Source organism: Lepisosteus platostomus, chromosome 1, assembly GCF_059453375.1.
Source record: "Lepisosteus platostomus isolate fLepPlt1 chromosome 1, fLepPlt1.hap1, whole genome shotgun sequence".
NCBI classification, from domain to species: domain Eukaryota; kingdom Metazoa; phylum Chordata; class Actinopteri; order Semionotiformes; family Lepisosteidae; genus Lepisosteus; species Lepisosteus platostomus.
Genome location: NC_142611.1, coordinates 52,588,665 through 52,608,843, shown reverse-complemented (window position 1 = coordinate 52,608,843; position 20,179 = coordinate 52,588,665). Strand labels below are relative to the sequence as shown.

At 36.3% G+C, this 20,179-nt stretch overlaps 1 protein-coding gene across 3 annotated transcripts in view; it reads left to right on the top strand.

Annotated features, from left to right (window-relative positions):
- Window positions 1-18,006, top strand: part of mllt3 (MLLT3 super elongation complex subunit) — a 126,525-nt gene extending 108,519 nt beyond the window's left edge. For 2 of the 3 annotated variants that reach the window (XM_088632071.1, XM_088632051.1), the window contains 5 exons: window positions 595-733; window positions 3,180-3,279; window positions 3,734-3,805; window positions 5,222-5,293; window positions 15,626-18,006. In XM_088632071.1, coding sequence (XP_088488197.1) covers window positions 595-733; window positions 3,180-3,279; window positions 3,734-3,805; window positions 5,222-5,293; window positions 15,626-15,757 — 515 coding nt within the window. In that variant the 3' untranslated portion in view covers window positions 15,758-18,006. Of the gene's footprint in view, window positions 1-594; window positions 734-3,179; window positions 3,280-3,733; window positions 3,806-5,221; window positions 5,294-8,384; window positions 13,648-15,625 lie in introns of those variants that run through there. The other variant, XM_088632061.1, reaches the window with a different exon arrangement.
- The last annotated feature ends 2,173 nt before the right edge of the window (window positions 18,007-20,179 follow it).

Below are 20,179 nucleotides of genomic sequence, written 5' to 3'. Positions count from 1 at the left end.
GCTCATTTGGTATTGAAAGCAAACAAAAAAATCTGGATCATTGATATAACTACCAGAGTCCTAATACAGATCCTTATAGTTCTCCCCTAATTTTATTACCCCCATGTGAACATTCACCACTTACCTATACTCCACTTTCTATCCGTTAATTATTCTTAATCCAAAGACATGCATCACCTTGAAACTACTGTCAGCAAGTTAAGAATTCATCTTTTATAAGAAATCTTTTCAAAGACCTACTGAAAATCTAAGTATACCTTATCATATGCACTACTTTTATCCCTTTTTGCTGTTAGAAACAGAAGTAAAAAAGCATTCCTTGCTTATCAAAAAGCATTGAGTACAGGAATGTCCATGAACATGGATCTATAACAAAACTGTATCAAGGCTGATCACAGAATATTTATATTGAGGTTGTTTGAAACTAAAGAATAATTATTGTATTAAAAATCATGCATATAGAGAATAATAAACAGTATGAATACACCAATGATAATCTTTTTTCAGGTCTTCCCTTTTCATGTTTCTGGGTCAGCCTTACTTTAAGTCCTTTCATTTTTTAATTACTGAATTAGAAAATTCTTTCTTTGGCAGTCTTGGGTCCATTGAGATCAATAATGCAAGATCTTCATTCAGATGACAATGAAGAGGATTCAGAAGAGGAGGAGGATAATGAAAATGACTCTGATATGGAGCGGCCAGCACACACACACATGATGCACAGACATCGCAGGTCAGGGTCTACTTTCACATTCTTAGGGTCCTCAAATCATGGGCTGTAAAATTGGGTGCAGCTGATTTTCATTATGGATTATTAAAAATGAAGATCATGCTTTTAACTGAATTTATACCCTTTATTTAGAGTGTATGGTATAATGGTCTTTTACATTGACTTTCTTGTTGAAGGATTTGTGAGTTTGAAAGTTGGTGAACTTTAAGGATATGGATGGACATGAACACTTTACTGGTCATGTAGGCCTCTTTCCACAAACCAAAACCTTGAAGATTTTAAGTGTGGCCATGCTGTCATTAGCACCACTGCAACAGTAAACAAATCTATAATTATAAAATGGATTTAGCGTGACAATGATATCATATATAATTTCTACACCCCTTCCTAATTAAATTTAAATGTGGTAGTATGCATGTCTAAATTCTGTACTTTTAAAAAATAATGTAGCAGAGTTTGATTTTAAAGACCCACTGTCATCTTGGTCCTGATGTATTATAAACTTGGCTCAAATCTGCATAACAAGCATCTTATTAACTTCCAACCCAACCCGCTTAAAAGCCATGACCTGATTGACACACAAACAAAAACTTAGTCTACATAAGATCATGCATCATTTTTGCAGAAGCAATTATAGCATAGGTTCAATAGCATGTGTTCCCAGAAGTGCTCTTTCATATGTATGAATGATGTACAGTATGAGGACTTCAATTGTTCTATTTGTAATGACATAACTAATATAATTATTGTGCTGTGTGTTATTTTATACAGGTGAATTTGACATCATTAAAGTAATGGCCAGATCATATAGCCTTTTGGCAAATCATAATTGGTAGAGACACCATTAAATGAGGCATTGCTGCACTGTTACAAAGTAGTGACAATTATGTTTAAACAAAACCATAAACCCATTTCCTAAATTTTCCTAGTTACTGTGTAGACGGAGAATGTCCTCTGTTTCTGGTTTCAGCTGACTCCTTCTTTCTTGTAAAACAAATCCTGCCATTGAAAAATCTTTCAGTCAGCGTACTGGTTGCCAAAATTGATAAGACGAAGCAAGTTATTTAAGCCAGGCAGGGGAACACAAGAGGCCTTTCCAAAAAGATAGGAGATCAAACTCTTTATCTTTGCTTGCTTTAGGAATATGATTACATTCATTTGAAAGCAAAATTATGTCATCACTAGAATTCACAACATCTTCTAAACCATTTGCTGAGGACATTTCTCTCAGTCTCAGACTTTACTGGTGTAAGTTTTTTGCCTGAAGACGATCTCTTCAGGAAAGCTTTGTCCTCGAGTGCAGACGAGTAGGTTGTATCTGTTAGAGTGGTCATAATATTAGTGCTTCCAGTCTGTCGTTTGAAAAACAAAACATCCAAAATAAGCTTCTGTGTTGACTGTATGATAGCTGGCTTTATGTTCTCTGCTGCCTATTGTCATGAACTTTCCCATCATGAACTCTGTCATCATCCACTTGTCATCAAGCAGTGTTTAATAATAAACACAATGCCCACAAGCACCAACCTAATTCAACAGATTTTACATTTTCAGAAACATACTTCTGTGCCTAGTTTACTTAAGATTCCCTGTTGTTTTTGGGAGTGGTGGAACAGTGGAAGTGTTAAACTTACCTTTTTGAGGAAAATAGCTGCCTATATCTCCAGCCATTGGAAGAGAGCTACACTTGTGTTTCCAGAGGACTGGCCTTCTAATTTCATTGCTGTCACAGAGAAAAAATAGGTTGACACATTGGGCTGGCAAATAATCCACTTAGTCAATTATAATTGTTTTCATTTGTGATTAATCCAAAATATTTCCACTTCCAATTTTCCTTTTGAGCTGCATTTGTTATATTTGCCCTGGTCTGTCTTTACATTGATCTCACTCTCTTCCATTTTAATCAGCTACTGTAAGGCTAGCTGTTGCTTATATGGTATGTAAGATGTGTGCAAATGAGTTAGGAACAAAATATTAACAAAAATACAGGAGAGTCGTTGAACTGGGATCCTTTTTTATGTAAACGTATCAGAGCGGTGCTGGTACTATTTCTGCAATATTCAGAGTGTTTTTATGAGTTGTTGAACACCTTGTGGGTGGATGCAAATGTCCATGATTTCCATTGAAGCAAGTGTGCTGGTTTCTGTCCACTTCATGGCAAATCAGTTGCTGACCAGTCTTCTAACACCAGAAACAGTAATTGTTTCCATACTCTACATACAGCCTTTAATTTTATATGTTGAGGTTATAGGACTTCAACAGGGGTATTGCTGTTTCTGTTAGAGGGCCACCAGCTATTGGCATTTAGTGAGAGGGCAGAACCATTTTTTAAATTAAAATGACTTTTATCAACTTAAGAAATGTCATATCTTTTTTTGTTGGAGTTATAACTGTGCGTCTCAATGGAAATCTTTACTACGAGATGGTGCCCTTAACTTTGTTGCTTCTGCAGGGTAAGTTTAAGTGATGGCAGCGACAGTGAGAACAGCTCTGCTTCTTCACCTCCTCCCCGCATTGACCCCCCACCTTTACTGAAGACCAGCAATAACCAGGTAAGAGAGAGACGTGCTGTCTCCTCTCAATACCTGTGCTGCCTACCTTCAGTTCACCTTTACCTTCAGTTTTGTTAATGTTTTGGAAATGCTTACTTTAAATTTAGATTTAGACATCGAAATTAAGTACATGTTAATATTGAAGTCGACTGGTAAAAAAATATATAATTTCAGAGTAAAAACAAATACATTTTTGTTTATTCCATCTTTACTTTTGTATTATTATGACATCTCGTTATACTGTTGAATACAGCTGCAAAAAACAAGTGACTACTTTGGATACAGCCTCTAGACTTATTCCTGAGGTGTTTTGAAAACTTGAACAAATTATGGAAAAATATGTGCACTTCACATGTAAAACTGTTTTCTGTGAAGTAATATTTGAGAAAACATATCACTTTGAATAAGTTGTTCATTGATAGATTCCATTACTTAATTTAATCCTCTTTTGCAGATTCTTGAAGTAAAAAGTCCAATAAAGCAAACGAAACCAGAAAAAAACATTAAAAATGGGGACTGTGACAAGGTAAGTCTTGGCCTTTTCTTTGCCATTGTAATGAATCGTGCACAGTAATTTTCTATTTATTTTGAAGCAGCAGCTTTAGAATGTCAAATGTTCAGTATTGGTATTGAAAAATTCATATAACAGTTTGGAAGAACGTTTTTTATATAATTAAGAAGTTGTTTCAATGACACAATATGAAGACTATTAGCACTTTCAGAATTTTGGTATTGTTTCCAGTGAAACAATGACATTTACGGGTTTTTTTTTTAAGTTTGATTTTAACAATGTCTTTTAATGTGACGAATAAATCATTTACACAATGGCCTGGCTGTGTACAGTGGGAATATGTGCCCAACAGCTTTTTGAAGGTGAAAATCAGTTTCAGGGAAAGGTTTGTAAACCTCATTGTCTGTGATTTACATTAGTATTGTATGTAAGCTCTTTCAAATGTTCCTGTCTTTGCCCTTGCCCTCATTTTCCTATCCCAAGCAACAGTAAAGTGAGGCATTTCAGTTAGATGTATAGCAAAATGTTTACTTTTCCTAGCCACAGCTTTTATGGTGTATTAGTGTCATTCAGCTGGTACTTGATTATTTGTTTATCTCTGCCTAACAAAGATGACATTGCTGGGGGGGGAAGAGAGCCACTACCTGAAATTTGTCATACTTGGAGGAAAAGAACTGTATCTATTAAGCTACCCCCCCAAAAAAAAAAACCTGGTGCGGAACTTGCAGCCCAGGGTGGTATAGGATATTAGAGGAGTATAAAATAGAAATGAAGTCTAGGGGCTTTTTACTAGTTTAAATACAGTGGTCAAGCCTGTCTGAGCATGCTGTGGATGCTGTTTCATCAAGATCCTTTAGCATATGGCTTGATGAATTTCCTGGCTCAATAAACAGTTAGAAAGCAGTGGATCAAAAGTTAATACTTACATTGCCTTTCGTATCATTTTGCAGTATGCTGTATTCCTGTTCAAACTAATGTTACTAAGCTACAGACCTTTTCACTTTATTAAGAAACATATGTTAAAGTTTACGTGTAATATGGAGTCTGTGGAGTTTACTGAAATCCTCACTTGTTACTTTTTAAATTCCTTTTATGACACTGGGCTTTTAAGCAGTTTATAGGTGATTCTTGTGAATCAAGCTCTCTTATAGATCATAGATCCATATTTGCCAAATTTAATTTAAAGTATCTTAATTTGAACAGAACAATATTAAAGGGTTAAGATTGTGGCTTATTAATTTTCATAATTTTTCAAGGTTTACAAATATTGGCTTAGAGTGCTCCTGGGACAAGCAAGGCACCTGTTGAGTCTTAGGCTGTCTTATTGGATATGAGCTCATGCAGTAAGATCGCCTGTGTTCTTTTTGAGCTGTCAACTATCGATTGATCATTAAATCTAACTGTTGCATTCCATTAATGTGATTTTTGCAGGCCTATCTGGACGAGTTAGTTGAACTGCACAGAAGGCTGATGACATTGAGGGAGAGACATATACTGCAGCAGGTAGGAATCATACTTCCATATTGCTCTAAAATGAAGGAACTGCTCAATTGATAACATTTTCAGAATTGCCTTTTGGAATATTTTGGGACATGGTAAGCAGTGCATTGTTAAAGCAATGTTGTTGGTGTCAATGGTGTTGGTGTTGGGGGAAAATAAACCAATGTAATAGTGATAGTTTATCTAATGGCTAACCAAGTGGTTAACTGCCCTAGGGTATTTATAGCTTTCTTCCTGGTATTTGGGTTCACTCCCACCTCCCAAAGATGCTTTGCTAAATTGATTTGCTATGCAACATTTGCTGTCCTGTGAGGTCCAGAAGTGGAGATCCTTCCTTACTGTAAACAGGGTGTATCTCTGCTCCACCATAATGTAGGTGGGATAAAAGTTCAGGTGAAGAAGAATAGTTTGGCTTATCTCATTCAATCCTACACTGACAAATACAGCAGTACAATCATCCCATGTTTTAGAAATAATCATTTTACAAAACTATGCTACATGTAAATTGATACCCATTGATCTGTATGCAAACATTTTTGCCAAAAATATCCCTTTGTTAGCGAGCAGCCTTTGGTAAGTATTGAATGCCTGAGAAACTGGATCCAAAACCGTGTCTTTCATTATCAAAAATCTCCCACTTCGTCCATGTAATTTGTAGTGTTTCTGTGACGTACTCTTGTGATTATGTATGATATTTTACAAAGCATATTTCCAATCTCATAATGCAATAACATAAGTAGTTATATTAATCAAAAGCCAGCAGCCATATCACCCTGCAACTCACAACTGGCAACCCACTGAAGCTAAGCAGGTGTAAGCCTGGTCAGTACCTGGATGGGAGACCTCCTGGGAAAAACTAAGGTTGCTGCTGGAAGAGGTGTTAGTGGGGCCAGCAGGGGGCGCTCACCCTGTGGTCCATGTGGGTCCTAATGCCCCAGTATAGTGATGGGGACACAATACTGTAAACAGGCGCCGTCCTTCGGATGAGACGTAAAACCGAGGTCCTGACTCTCTGTGGTCATTAAAAATCCCAGGGCGCTTCTCGAAAAGAGTAGGGGTGTAACCCCGGTGTCCTGGTCAAATTTCCAATTGGCCCTTACCAATCATGGCCTCCTAATAATCCACCTCTTTGAATTGGCTACATTTCTCTTCTCTCCTCCCCACTGATAGCTGATGTGTGGTGAGCGTTCTGGCGCACTATGGCTGCCGTCGCATCATCCAGGTGGATGCTACACATTGGTGGTGGTGGAGGGGAGTCCCCATTACCTGTAAAGCGCTTTGAGTGGAGTGTCCAGAAAAAGCGCTATATAAGTGTAAGCAATTATTAATTATTATTATTATTAAATGGACCCAAGAAAACAAAAGTTTCTTTAGGTGATGTGGCAGAAGCAATGAGCACAATTTTGGTGGCAACTAAATTGGAGAAAATTAAAAGAATTGGCAATAACGAACCAAAAATATTTGTTTACTTAAATTCTGATGTATATACTGTACATTACAGTAACTATTGTACTTTACTGTTCACACTGAAAATTAAAGTTTTCTATTATGTTAACTAGAGCTAAATAGGTAATTATCATAAGTATCGTTGTTATTTTAATGATTGTACTATTCTAAATTATGTGAAAATTGTTGGGATTTGTCTAGAACCAGAGGCTTTTTTGTGTAAAATGATGTTTTCATTTTCAGTTTGCGAATTTTAGCTTACAGTTTTCATGGAATGAATGTTCATAAATTGATGGATTTCCTGTACTTATTTTAGAACAAAAGTCACTTTGTAAGCCCTTCGGAAAGCATGGAGCTAAGTGCTGAAGTTTTGTATAAACAATTAGGTTTGTCAGGCGGGTTGTATTTCAGATGGAAATTAGGCATTTTTAGAAGATGTGTGGGATAAAACTGGACATGCACCCTGGCTCAGTACTGCTGTCTCAGAAACCATTTACAGTTACAAATAGAAGGAATATGATGTGAATCATTGATGGTAAACCTTTTGACATTATCTGAGGAGGGGTGAATACCAGATCAGTTAGCCTCTGATACAGTCTGAGAGATGCTGGGTGAAGTAAAATGAACTGGAGTCCTTAGAAGACAACACCTGAGGGGAATGTGGTTAGAGGACCTCCCTTTCTCCAGGCTACCTACTAAGAGATATAGTCTTGACTAGCCTGTTCTCGAAGTACCCAAACATAAAAGCATAAGTAGATACAATGATAACCTCTGTTCAGCCCTCCAGTACCCACTGCAATCTTTCTTTGAATTATACAAGACAAGGCTACTGCCTTTACAAAAGTGCATGTTTTTCTATAATGATGATTTTTTATTTCATTGCAGTATATCCAGGTGAGCTAAATGCTTATTATTTTTTAAGTTTTCCAGTCTTTACTTGGTATTTGTATACCTTCTACCTATAAACTGTTCAATAAAATTAGAAATCAGACTTAATGTACTGATTCTTCCAAGTGCAAAAAGACACTAGTACCATTCAGACATTTCAAAGTAAAACACCATGCTTTTTAATTTTTGCACATTGTGTTAAATGGTACTACTGCACTTTTACTAATGTTGCATTTGCTTAGTCCTTTTTTAAAATGAGTGGAATGCAGTTGAAGATTTATAAAGACCTGTTAACTAATAAAAGCCTGCGTTTAACCCTAATGTATGGTAACTGTATCAGAAAGTCACACTTCTCTGATTTATCTTTTAAAAAATCAGTTGCATATTCCAGTTCTTCTTGTTTTTTGAATGGAATTCCCTTTGTGCCTTTGGTAAAATCTAAGCAATCTTGAAAGGAGGTTTGGGAATTTGCCACATGTGCTAAGAATTGAGAGAGTAGAATTGAAAAGGCACCAGAAATTCTGTGGGGATTTGCAAACCAGGGAGGTTGACTCTTCTGTGTTTGACAGGAGTATTAGCATTCTGTTTTCCTGGGTTGAAGCTAGCTGGAAGTCACCACATACAGTACATACCCAATAAGAGATTAAGGAAGAAACAAAAAAAGCACATGCACAGCATACTAAAGTGTTCCACATGCATTTCATTCTGTAGGCCATGGAAGATGGAAACCATTAACATCAATTTTTTTTATTTTTTTTAGGAGACCGCAAATTGGAAAATTAGCTTATGTCATTGGGAAGCCTTTTTTGTAGATTGTTTGCCACAAGTGAAGAGTTTTTGTATTAAATGTGCAAAGGAAGCTGGGTGGTATTTACCCCCTGTATAAATGAAAACATATATTAGTGACAAAAAACAGGAATGGATTGGTTTTTGACCTGATATATCCATGCTAAAATTTAAGATGCAAACAATTTGTTGCTCAGAATATTAGCATGTGTTATCAAGCCATCTGAATTGTATCCTGGATGTCATAATACCCCTCTGGGTTTCCTAGTTTTTGGCCAAACTTACGGAATTTTAAAAATGCTTTCCACATGGACAGTTGCTTTGTAGTGTGAATAAAACCAGGTCAGTATGAGTGCTGCTACTATGAACCGGCTTCTTCAACCCAGACATTGTGGAGTCCTGATAATCAATTATATGTTTTGAATAAATGAATGAAAAAAATAACTATTACCAGACTGCATTGTTTCTTCCCCCAGGTGTGAAATGTACTTCAAATTAATGTAGTTCTTAAATATTTTGTAACAAGCCCTTTTATATCTACAATGAGCATGTTTTGAACCGTCATTTTTTGTAAGAGTGACCTCTTCTGCTGTAACTATAACATGATTCCTGTCTTCCCTTTCATTTTCACTTGTTTTTTCTTCATTCAATTTACTTTGGGATGAATGTTTTGCTTACTATAATGCTAATTTTTAGCCTTTTGCCACAAAGTATCAAAGGCATGGGGTGTGATTAGGTTCAGACATTGATTACATTTTTTGCCGTCACTTTTTGATTGATTGATCATTTATGACTGACTGTGAGATACCCAAGTGACTTGGGCAGTTGGGTAAGTGCTGAATCACATCAGTAAGAGAGTTGATTAGACTCAGGAGATGAGATGATTTAATTTGCTGAATGTCAAACTTGGTGAAAATCAAGAAAAGAATAAATACGTCCTACTTATCAAAGGAGAACACTTTTGTGTTGTTATGCTGGAGTAACACTGCAGGTGAATATGCAGCAGTGGAGTCTTGTCCTTAATGAATCGTGGTTTTGTAGAAAGCACCATTATGGACAATTACATTGAGTGTGGTGTGTGAAGATGTGCTCCTTTTTGTGTACAAAAGACCAATTGATGGGGATCTCTGGGCAGGAGTGGTTAGTCACTTGCAGAACTCTACTTGTAGTCATGACAACCTGACTGCACATTGATCCTGGGATCTCATCTGATGCCCTTCCCGCAGGCTCTTCCTGACATCATAACATTCCAGCAGGACAGTAAATGTCTTCATGCTGCTTGGCTCACAATGGTTTTCTTGTGAAGATGAGAATGTGATCGTTGCCAGACTAGAGTCCCGTTGAACATTTGTGGGATGAACTGGCAGAGCACTGAACAATTAATATATATATATCCAAATTCAGTGAGAGGAATGGGACAGAATCTCACAAGATGGCACCTATTGCAAACCATGCATCACTGAAGCAATACAGCTTGTATTGCTTCCAATCGCAGACATATACTAAATCCCGTGATTTTAAAAGCAGACCTCCTCCCCTGTTAATCATAAATGTTAATCGGCACAATATACTTTAACAAACCCTTGAATAAGATGCTTTTATACGAATGTATTACCTCCATGATCATTTCTTGTGAGCATTGAGGTTCAGACTCACAGTGGAATATTCTACTGTATGTACAATGTACAAAAGTTCTAGAGGACAAGGTAGTGAAGGGATATATTGCGTTTTTCAATAGAGCTAAGCTTAAAAAAACTAGGGTTGAAGTTGTCAAAACATTTAAGAAAGGAAACTGCTGTGAAAAAGGATTTGTAACTACAAGAAGAAATTAAAAATCAAGTGTAAAAGCTGTGCTGTGTGATTTTCCAAAGCATTGCAATCAAAATACAAGTTTGGTTATTTTTTTAATCACAGAATTTAAGCATATCATTTTAATAGTTCAGGTGGGTAGCTCCGTCATTGGAGGACATTCCTTTAATTCTTGAGATATTCTGGTCGCACTTTTCAAATATTTAGAATGCCCGCTTATTTTTGTTATACCATTCGATTGGGAACTACCAGTTGTGTTTTTTTTTTACTTTCTGGCTCACAGCTACAAGCCTCACCCACCTGTGAGAGAAAGTGGTGGTGGCACTTAGGCTACTACCTGGGGAATACAGCTCATAGTCGGCTAATGACATGACCCAAGCTCAAACCTGCAATCATAGAGGTCGGCACTCGGGTAGCACCTTTACAGGTTAAACTACTCCATGTGGTTAGACCGTGTGGCTTTACAGGTTGAAACTTCCGTGTGCTCTTCTCTGGATTGATTTCCAACTAACAGTTGTAACATGGTGATCGTACTTGTACACAACAGTCTAAACTGCATTGTGGTTTTATACTGCATTGTAAATCCCATGATTTAAATTGTTTTGAACTACATATCCTAACACTGTTTTCTTCCCTGCATGTAGAGTTTTAAAATAAAAAGGTGCTTATGAGCATGCATGCATTCTAATTCTTTTCATGGGTGGCTTCTTCAGCCTGTTCTTTTCGGGGCTTATATGTGTAATATATACTGCTTGCATGTTATTGCAAATACTTGAATACATTAAACAGCAACTGTCATTTGTTTATTGTCTTCATCTTGTGAAATCTATTTGAAGCTTATTGGCAGTTTTATAGTGTTTTCTGAGTATTCACTGAATTACTTACTGTACAGAATCTAGATTGTTAATTAAAAAAAGGAAAAGCTGTAGTCCTCATATAGACCCCTGTTGTACTTTTAATTACATCACTGATTACTGACTTTGCTGTTTTTTTTAGCACTTAACCTGTTATGAATCAATCAATTGGAACATTAGTGTTTTGCTTGTTTCAAGAGCTCTTAAGTTACTATCTCCAGGGTCCTTTTACCACATATGTAATCGTTTGTTTTAGTTCTAAGTATTGTTTCCATAACTGTACATAAAGACGTAAGATCAATTTGTCTATAATTGCTACAAGTCTCCCAATCGTATATACTTAGGTGCTTCTAGTACCTATAACAATTTTGTCTCTTCTGTGTTAAAACTATTTAATATCTATAGAACTTCTCATCCTTAGCCTGAGGCATTTTATTTCTTCCTTGCTAAATGATTGAGTGAAATATTAATTGAAAACATCAGCCATTTCTTTTATGACCTGGAAGTTTCCCATTATTATCTTGGAGATCTTTGACTTCATCTGTTGTTTTTTAGCTGATACTATATTTATGCTATTTTTACAATTGGGTTCTGGATTGCATGGTCTCCTTTTGGCTGTGAGGCAATTTCCAAAGTGCTCCAGGTGTCCTTCCACAGTCCGAAGACCTGTTCTCCAGGTTATGTGGGGTCTCTAGTGAGTGCGTGTCACCTTCAGTAGTCTGGCTTTTCATCTAGGGCATAGCTTGCTTGTACATTTTATCTGCTGGAATGGATTGAGCCTCTAAAGATAAAGCAGTTATTGAAAATTGATTAATATACAATGAGGCTTGGGATTGAGCTTTGTATATACAGTACTGGCAGTGCAGCGTGTTTTACAGAAAACATGCAAGGAAACTTTGTACTGAAAGTGAAACATCTCAGGTTGACCATAATTGTATTCTATGAAGGGGTTTTTCATCTTTTAATTAAACTGAGATTTCCCAATAACTCTTTATTTCTTTCCTTTTTTTTGGATACAAGTTTGTCATGGTACAATTAGGCATAATTCACACAACAATCATGGTAAAAATGAAATCACAACATGGTTTTATCAATTGAAAGAGATTAAGGGTAAGGTATGTCAGTGTGAAGTTACTAAACATTAATGCAGCTATTTTAACTCCCATCAAAATAAGATATGCACATTATGCATTAAACAAACCTAGGCATAATGAAAAACTATAAAACCAACCTTATCACCCGACTCTTGATTAGCTGCAGTACAGATTTTAGGCTCTAATTTGAGTACATTTCCATTGTTAATTTTCAATTTTGGAAAACTATACACTGTAAAGCACATCTTTATGTAATGAGAAAGAACATTCTGTCTCTGTGCTGTTGACTGGCACTGCTAAAGGTAGTTGCTGGCAGATTTCAGTGTACCTCGGTTGTGCATATAATTTTGCTTTGGATGAGAAGGAATAGCATATTAAAAGTGTCAATAAATGTATTCGTATTCTCGATTTCTTTACAGACTAAGTGGTAGTAGGCAAAGTGGGGGATGAGTGAGTGTTATTTAATAACAGTGAGTTTGTTTTCTTTTTATTTAAAATTCAGTTTTGATTTTGAATGTGTTAATTTATTTCAAGGTTTTCAAGGTAAACAGAAATTTTGTGATAATGAAATTACAATAATACTGCCTTTTATGTATTTAGATTCAACTACAGAGAACACCAGGTGGAGAAAATTGCTTCACCAATTTAATTAAAGGTGAAACTTCGGGGATACTAGATTTATACAAGCTCAGATTTTAGCAAGGACAAATGAGTTCTTTTAACCAACCATTCCCCATTGTCAGCACATCTTTTACTTTCACATGCTATATGGGTTTGAGTCATATAATTTCTGCAGCTGAATATAGAGTATTTCTGGATTTGGCTTTCCAGAGTACCACAAATTTGGTACCACAAATAATATTGCAGCTTGAGAGTTCAGCTTCAAATCATGAAATAATTTTAAGGGCTTCAAAGGTACAAATGTTCTTGCATTTAGATGTTGCGTTTCATTCTGAATCGTCCCACTGCATTTAAGGTAGTCGGTCAACATGGGACAAGACTAGAATGTACAGTGCTGCTAGAATGCTGGTGAATCCTTTAGAATTTTCTGAATTTCTGCATAATTGTGACCTAAAATGTGATCAGATCTTCATCTAAGCCATAAAAATAGATTAAGAGAATGCAATAAAACAAATAACACATAAAAGGATATACCTTTTCTTTTATTCATTGATCAAAATGATCCAACATGAAATGTCTTTGTTGGAAAAAGTATGTGAACCTCGAGGATTATCAGTTCAGTTAAGGGGATAGAGTCAGGAGTGCCAATCAATGGGATGACAATCAGGTGTGGGTTTGGGTGGCCCTGCCCTATTTAAAAAACTACCAGTCGTCACTACCAAAGGGTGGTCTTCATCACACAGGTTTGTGAATGAATGCCATGCCTCGATCAAAGATTTCTGAGGACCTTGGACAAAGAATTGTTGATGCGCATCAGACTGGAAAAGGTTACAAAACTAATTCTAAAGACTTTGGGCTTCACCAATCCACTGTCAGGCAGATAGTGTACAAATGGCGAAAAGTCAACACCATTTTTACTCTCTCCAGGAGTGGTTGTCCAACAAAAATCACTCCAAGAGCAAGGCGTATAATATTCCGGGAGATCACAAAGAACCCCTGGGTAACATCTAAGGATCTGCAGGCCTCTCTTGCACTGGCTAATGTCAGTGTTCATGAGTCCACCATCAGGCAAACACTGAACAAGAATAGTGTGCATGGGAGGACAGCAAGGAGGAAGCCACTACTCTCCAAGAAGAACATTGCTGCCCATTTAAAGTGTGCTAAAGACCACCTGGATGAGCCAAAAGACTACTGGAAGAATGTTCTGTGGACGGATGAGTTGAAAATAGAACTTTTTGGCTTAAATGAGAAACATTATGTTTGGCAAAAACCAAACACTACATTCCAACATAACAATCTCATCCCAACTGTGAAACACAGTGGTGGCAGTATCATGGTTTGGGGGCTGTTTTTCTGCCACAGGAGCAGGATGGCTTGCCATCACTGATGGAACTATGAATTCTGGATTGTACCAGCAAATTCTACAGGAGAATGTTGGGGTATCCGTCCATGAAATGAAGCTCAACAGAAGGTGGGTCTTGCAGCAAGACAACCACCCTAAACACACAAGTCAGTCTACCAAAGAATGGTTGAAGCAGAAGAAATTTTGTGTTTTGGAATGGCAGAGTCAAAGGCCAGACCTTAATCCAGTAGAAATGTTGTGGCAGGACCTGAAGCGGGGAGTTCATGCAAGAAAGCCCACCAACATCACTGAGTTGAAGCAGTTCTGTAAGAAGGAATGGGCCAAACTTCCTCCAAGCCGATGTGCAGGACTGATCAACAGTTACCGTAAACGTTTGGTCATTGTTGCTCAAGGGGGTCACACCAGTTACTGAAAGTGATGGTTCACATACTTTTTCCGACAAAGACATTTAATGTTGGATCATTGTGATCAATACATGAATGAAAAAGTATATCCTTTTGTGTGTTATTTGTTTTATTGGATTATCTTTATTTTTATGACTTAGATGATGATCACATTTTATATAGAAATTCAGAAAATTCTAAAGGGTTCACCAACTTTCTAGTACCACTGTATGTAGATGATAACCCATTGTCTCAGCAGCCTCTTCAGCTTTGGCTTCTAGAAGTAGAGGTTGCCTAACTGCTAGCTGGAGAGTGCTAAAATCATTTTATAACCTTCCACTGTGAAATGCCTTCCAGGCAATTGTATTAGTGACATTGTGCTCCTCAGTACAAGTGTCTCCCAGCCTCATCCATAATTTTCTGCTTCAGTTCAGCTTCCTGCTTCCTTTAATATCCTAGGAATTAATTATTTTCATTAATATGAATGCATGCTGTATGTTTATAATTAGGACAGTGACAGAACCCTTAATAAAATAGAGGAATGGGCATGGGTTCTTTCATCAACCTTTCCCAGTCTTAATACTACCATTCGTTCATTCATTATCTGCTTTATCCAAAACTGGTTTGTGGGGGAGCTAGAGCCTATCCCAGCAGGCAATGGGCACAAGGCAGGATACATCCTGCAAGGGATGCCAGTCCATCACAGGGCAACACACAAACACATACACATTCACACCAGGGCTAATTTTTCCAGAAGCCAGTTAACCTACCAGTATGTGTTTGGCCACTGGGAGGAAACCACAGCACTGGAAGGAAACCCATGCAAACGGAACATAAAAACTAGACAAAAGTAGCAGCCCAGGTCCAGAATTGAGCCCAAGGCCTCAGCACTGTGAGGCAGCAATGCTAGCAACTATGCCACTGTGTTGCCCTGCTACTAATCTTGTTCTGTGTATATGTAATGGTAGTCTAATTGAAATCTTGGAGAATACAAAGTCTGTTCATCTATATGTGAATCACTTAACTATACTGCTCTGTTTTGATTTTATTTATGTATTGTATATAAATGTTCCCCACCTCCTCTCTTACAGATTGTCAACCTCATTGAAGAAACTGGACACTTTCACATAACAAACACTACATTTGACTTTGATCTTTGCTCATTGGACAAAACTACAGTCCGCAAGCTTCAGAGTTATCTGGAGACCTCTGGAACCTCTTGAGATTCTAGCAGCTGGCTGCAATGAGGAAGAAGGAAATGAGAGACCTCCAAATGTTTTACTTGAAATTATGCAGCGATGCAACCAATCTGCCTAGTCCCAAGAATACTGCTCTCAACAGCTTTATTTTCTGGAAGCAGGATATTTCTCTTGATTCAAGAGTGGAAGACAGTGAAAATGGAAGCATTGGAAAAATCACCCTCTCCATAAGATGATTCCTTTACACCCAGAGCTAATTCTGGTTGTGCTCACCTGGAAAGCCTTGAAAACAAAAAAACAAACATGTAACTTGCTCTTAATGATTGTGTATTGTTATCATATGTCTCTTTGTGATTTTCCGATCTTTGTGATGAATGCATGTTTGACACTGCCTTACTATATTATTGGTCTTTATTGAATTTCAGATATCAGAGATTTAGTGAAGAATGTCAGAATATTTTACCAGCACTCCAGCAACAAACATGTCTAAGGGTCTGTACTAGGTAGACAATGTCTTTCTGATGTACGAGATAAAACTTCATCCTTTTGATTCAGTGTGAAAGGAATCAGAAATCTTTGTACTGTAAGTCGTATAATAAGATACCATTGCTGAGAAGCTACAGGCAGTAATTCTGTATTTTCCCTTAATATTACATAAGTGTGTCATGAAAGAACAGCATTCTACATAGCATGTCATGATTATTAATTCATTTGAATTGCAGCATTGTTAGGATTCAACTTTTTGTAAAAAAAAATCACTAACCCTCAAAGGATTACAGTAAGTTTGAATGCCCTTCTGGGTAAAAAAATGTTGGATATCTTAATTAGATACTGACAAGGCAGTTCAGGTTTCAAAGTCAGGCTGCGAAGGAAATAATGACTTTCACATGTGCACTGTTTTCCAATGGACGGCATTGGTGAAGCTTCAAATTGTATAGATGCAACATGAACAGTCGCAGTTCTCTACATCCCTCGCATTGGTCAGCGTCTGTACGCTGAGACTAATCAGGTAAAGAGACTAACTTTTATGCTGAAATCAAAACCATACTGTCTTGGGACTGGTGGGATGATAATTATATTCTTACAAGTGTAAGAAATGTTGTAGAAATGTATTTTTTGCTGTTTATTTATTTTTAGGGGACCTCAGTTGCCAAAATTCAGTTATTTTTCTTTTTGCTCTGCATGGAGAGAAACTCCATTGCTTTCTTTTGCTGGGGCAAACTCTGTTTTGTTGATATTTTATGAGATAATGGAATGTTCCTTTTGCTGGTTTTTGGGAACCAAGCCTACTAAACAGGAAGTCAAATCCCAATCCCAAGAATTTCTTAAAGGCAGGAAATGCAAGCCAGCTTTAGCACTGATATTAATTGTTTGTGTGTAAGCAAAGGCAGTTGCTTTCTTCCCTGTGTCACTAAGTTAAAGAAGAATTCTTTTGATAACCCAGAATATTGTGAAACAAAGGTGATTGGGAAATAATGCTGGCATTTCTAATTTGTCTATGATATTGTTTTAAATTTTGTTTGGATTTATGTTAAAAATGATGGCACACATCAGTTATTTTTTGGTTTCTCATCCCAAAGATTTTTTTTACATATGTCAATGTTACTTTTTTTTCTACCTGGAAGTCCTTGGCCTGCTTCCATGAAGAGGAATACATTTCTGTGTTCCACCTCTGAATCAGCATGTATGTTACTTGAAGCATTATTACTTTGCTAGTACCCAATGTGCAATCATTGCTATAGGACTATGTAACATCACAAATAATGGTGTGTCGGAAGTATGTTTTTTTTTTTTCATTTCCATCATGATTGTCCATGTATGTGAAATGACATCTTCACCAATGGCAGCCTTGAAACTGGATTTGTTTATGTGCACTTGCCTTGGTTTTATTCTTAGTCCATTTAAATGTTCAACCTGGCTCTTCTGATTATTTGTGGTAACATTCTGCTCAGGTATGAGAAGGATTAATTTTATGTCTTAAAATAGCTGTCTGAACTCACTGTAGAATGATCGTGGACTTGATTACTGGAATTATAAGATGAGAGGTGTGGTTAGTGCTCTGAAAGGTTGAAAGAGGCTGGAAAACCCTCAACTGAGAGCAGGTCTATGACAGTTTCGATGCAAGACATTTTTCTGAAATCATATCACAGGAATTTGCCACAAATGAGCTGGAATGGTCTACTAGTTGCGTTACACTCCTAAAATGTACATTTAGCTATTTTCATCTAACTGTTTTGTATGAAGAAAAAATAAAAAAGCTTTTTTCAAAATAATATTTTATTTTTATTTCAGAGAATGAAAGTAGAGGTATAATTTAAGCTGAACTTTTAAAAAGGAAGCAGTTTAACCTAAACCCTTCCTCTGGCTGTATATGCTTTACCATAAATGATCATTTTACACTACATAGTTTTAGGAGCTAATTTATAATCTTGTAACTACACTTTAAGTTGCAGGTAACAATGCAAAAATGCTGTTGTAGTAAAAAGGTTATCTGTTGTATTGAAGTTCTTCCTGTACGTGTAATACATTGTGTATTTACTTTTTGCATTATAAAAGCTTTTGTAGCTATAAACCTTTTGCAAGACATAGGAAAGTATCACCCTAATTTCTTAAAACGTGTGTTGGCTAATTTTATTTCTTGCAGGAAGTCGTAGGATGAGATGGACTGTTTCCAACACTGACTTCTTTTTATAATAATTTTAGATGAACTTCCTTTTGGAGTTTTAAGACCTTGCATGAAGGGTCTTAGTCATCAGCTAGGTTACAATACAAAATGCTGTCAAAGCAAAGGCTAAACTTGGCTCTGTATGAGGACACAGAATACTGGGGTGCCTATTCCACCAGTTACTACCGTTTGACCTTGTTGCGTAAAACTCAACAACATTCACACAAAGCACAACTTTCTCATACAGTATTTTCTTCTTCTGTTTTGTACTTGAAGTAAAGCACTGGAGAAGTACAGTAGGTACAGTTGTTTTTTTCAATTGCCACTGTGGTCTCATAATAAGGATTTTAAGTCCTGTTAAATATAAACATTTTTCATGTCCTGGTAGTGTTTCCAGACAGGTTTAAATATACTTTTTAGTGTTTTAAAAATTTCCTTGTTAATTTTATTCCTGTCAAAAAGCATATCTACATGGTTTTCAGAGTGGTTTGTTGAGTAACATAGTTTTATGCATGGAAATGAAACAGGTGCTTGGCATTTTAGGACAAGACAATGGTTTGACAATGACAGGTGAAAACAATCATCTAATTGTTAAACATTATAAGATCAAGCAGAAATGATATAGCCTAAATATTAACACTCAGAAGCAGAACTGTTTGACCGACCACACCTCAGAGTATTCATTCTGTGAAAGTGAACTTGGTTTGTAAGTTTAGATGCTTTGAACACCTTGTTAAGTGCTGCCTTTGTGATAATAGCATTAAAAATAATTTTGAGAAGTGTTGAAAAAACAGTAATATTGTTTTGAATGCATCTTTATGTTAAACCTTTAGAAACATTTTATAGTTTCATGTTCAAATGCCTTTGGAAGTACACAATTCCATAAAAGATTCCATAAGAGGTATTGCATTGTAGAAGATAGAAGAAACTATTTTTTCTTTGGTTTCTACAGTACATGTTATTTCAAATTAGTCTGTTCAAAAACATCCTTACAATGTGATTTAGCTGAGGAAAATGTTCCTATTCCTAAATACATTTTCCTGTTGTGAATTTTCCTGGTTGCTAAAGAAACCATTGCACTGAGAATATAATCTATTTAACATGAGTGGTGCTTTTGGCATTTTAACTTTATCATTCAGTAAACATACAAAACTCCTTTTTGGTTAATTTTGATAGATAGTAACATGGAATTACAAAAAAAAACTATTTTAGGAGATTTTACAAAATTAGCTCTTTGAGAACCATAAATTGAATTCTCTCATAATTACAGAAAAGAAACATTTATTTTAAAGATTTCACAAGAAAGGCCTTAATGACAATCCTCAAAACCATGGAATACATTTTGCATCACTATTAAAAAAACAAATACAAAACAGAAGAGGAAAATAGACAGATTATTTAAAAAATGGGATAAGGAATGTGAATCTAATGTTAATCTTTATTTCAATTAGTAGACAGCCTTTTTGCACATATGGTTTGTATATGCTTAACAAAATGGGTGGTCTATAAAAAAGTGCTAAAGTAATCTATAAAGTCATTTTAGCATAATTGAGGGGGTGCCATCTGAAACTCTTCATTGAGATGTCTTGTCCCCTTTTTAGTCTCAAAAGAAAAGTTTGAATATTTCCTACTTGCTTAAAACCTGAAGCATAGTTACTATTTTTCATGTTTTATTTAATGTTTTCTTACATGTTAGCAGTGAATATATTCATACAGTTCTTACAATTTGCTATGATACAAAAATCAGACCATTTGTGACTTAATAGAACATTTTTTTTAAA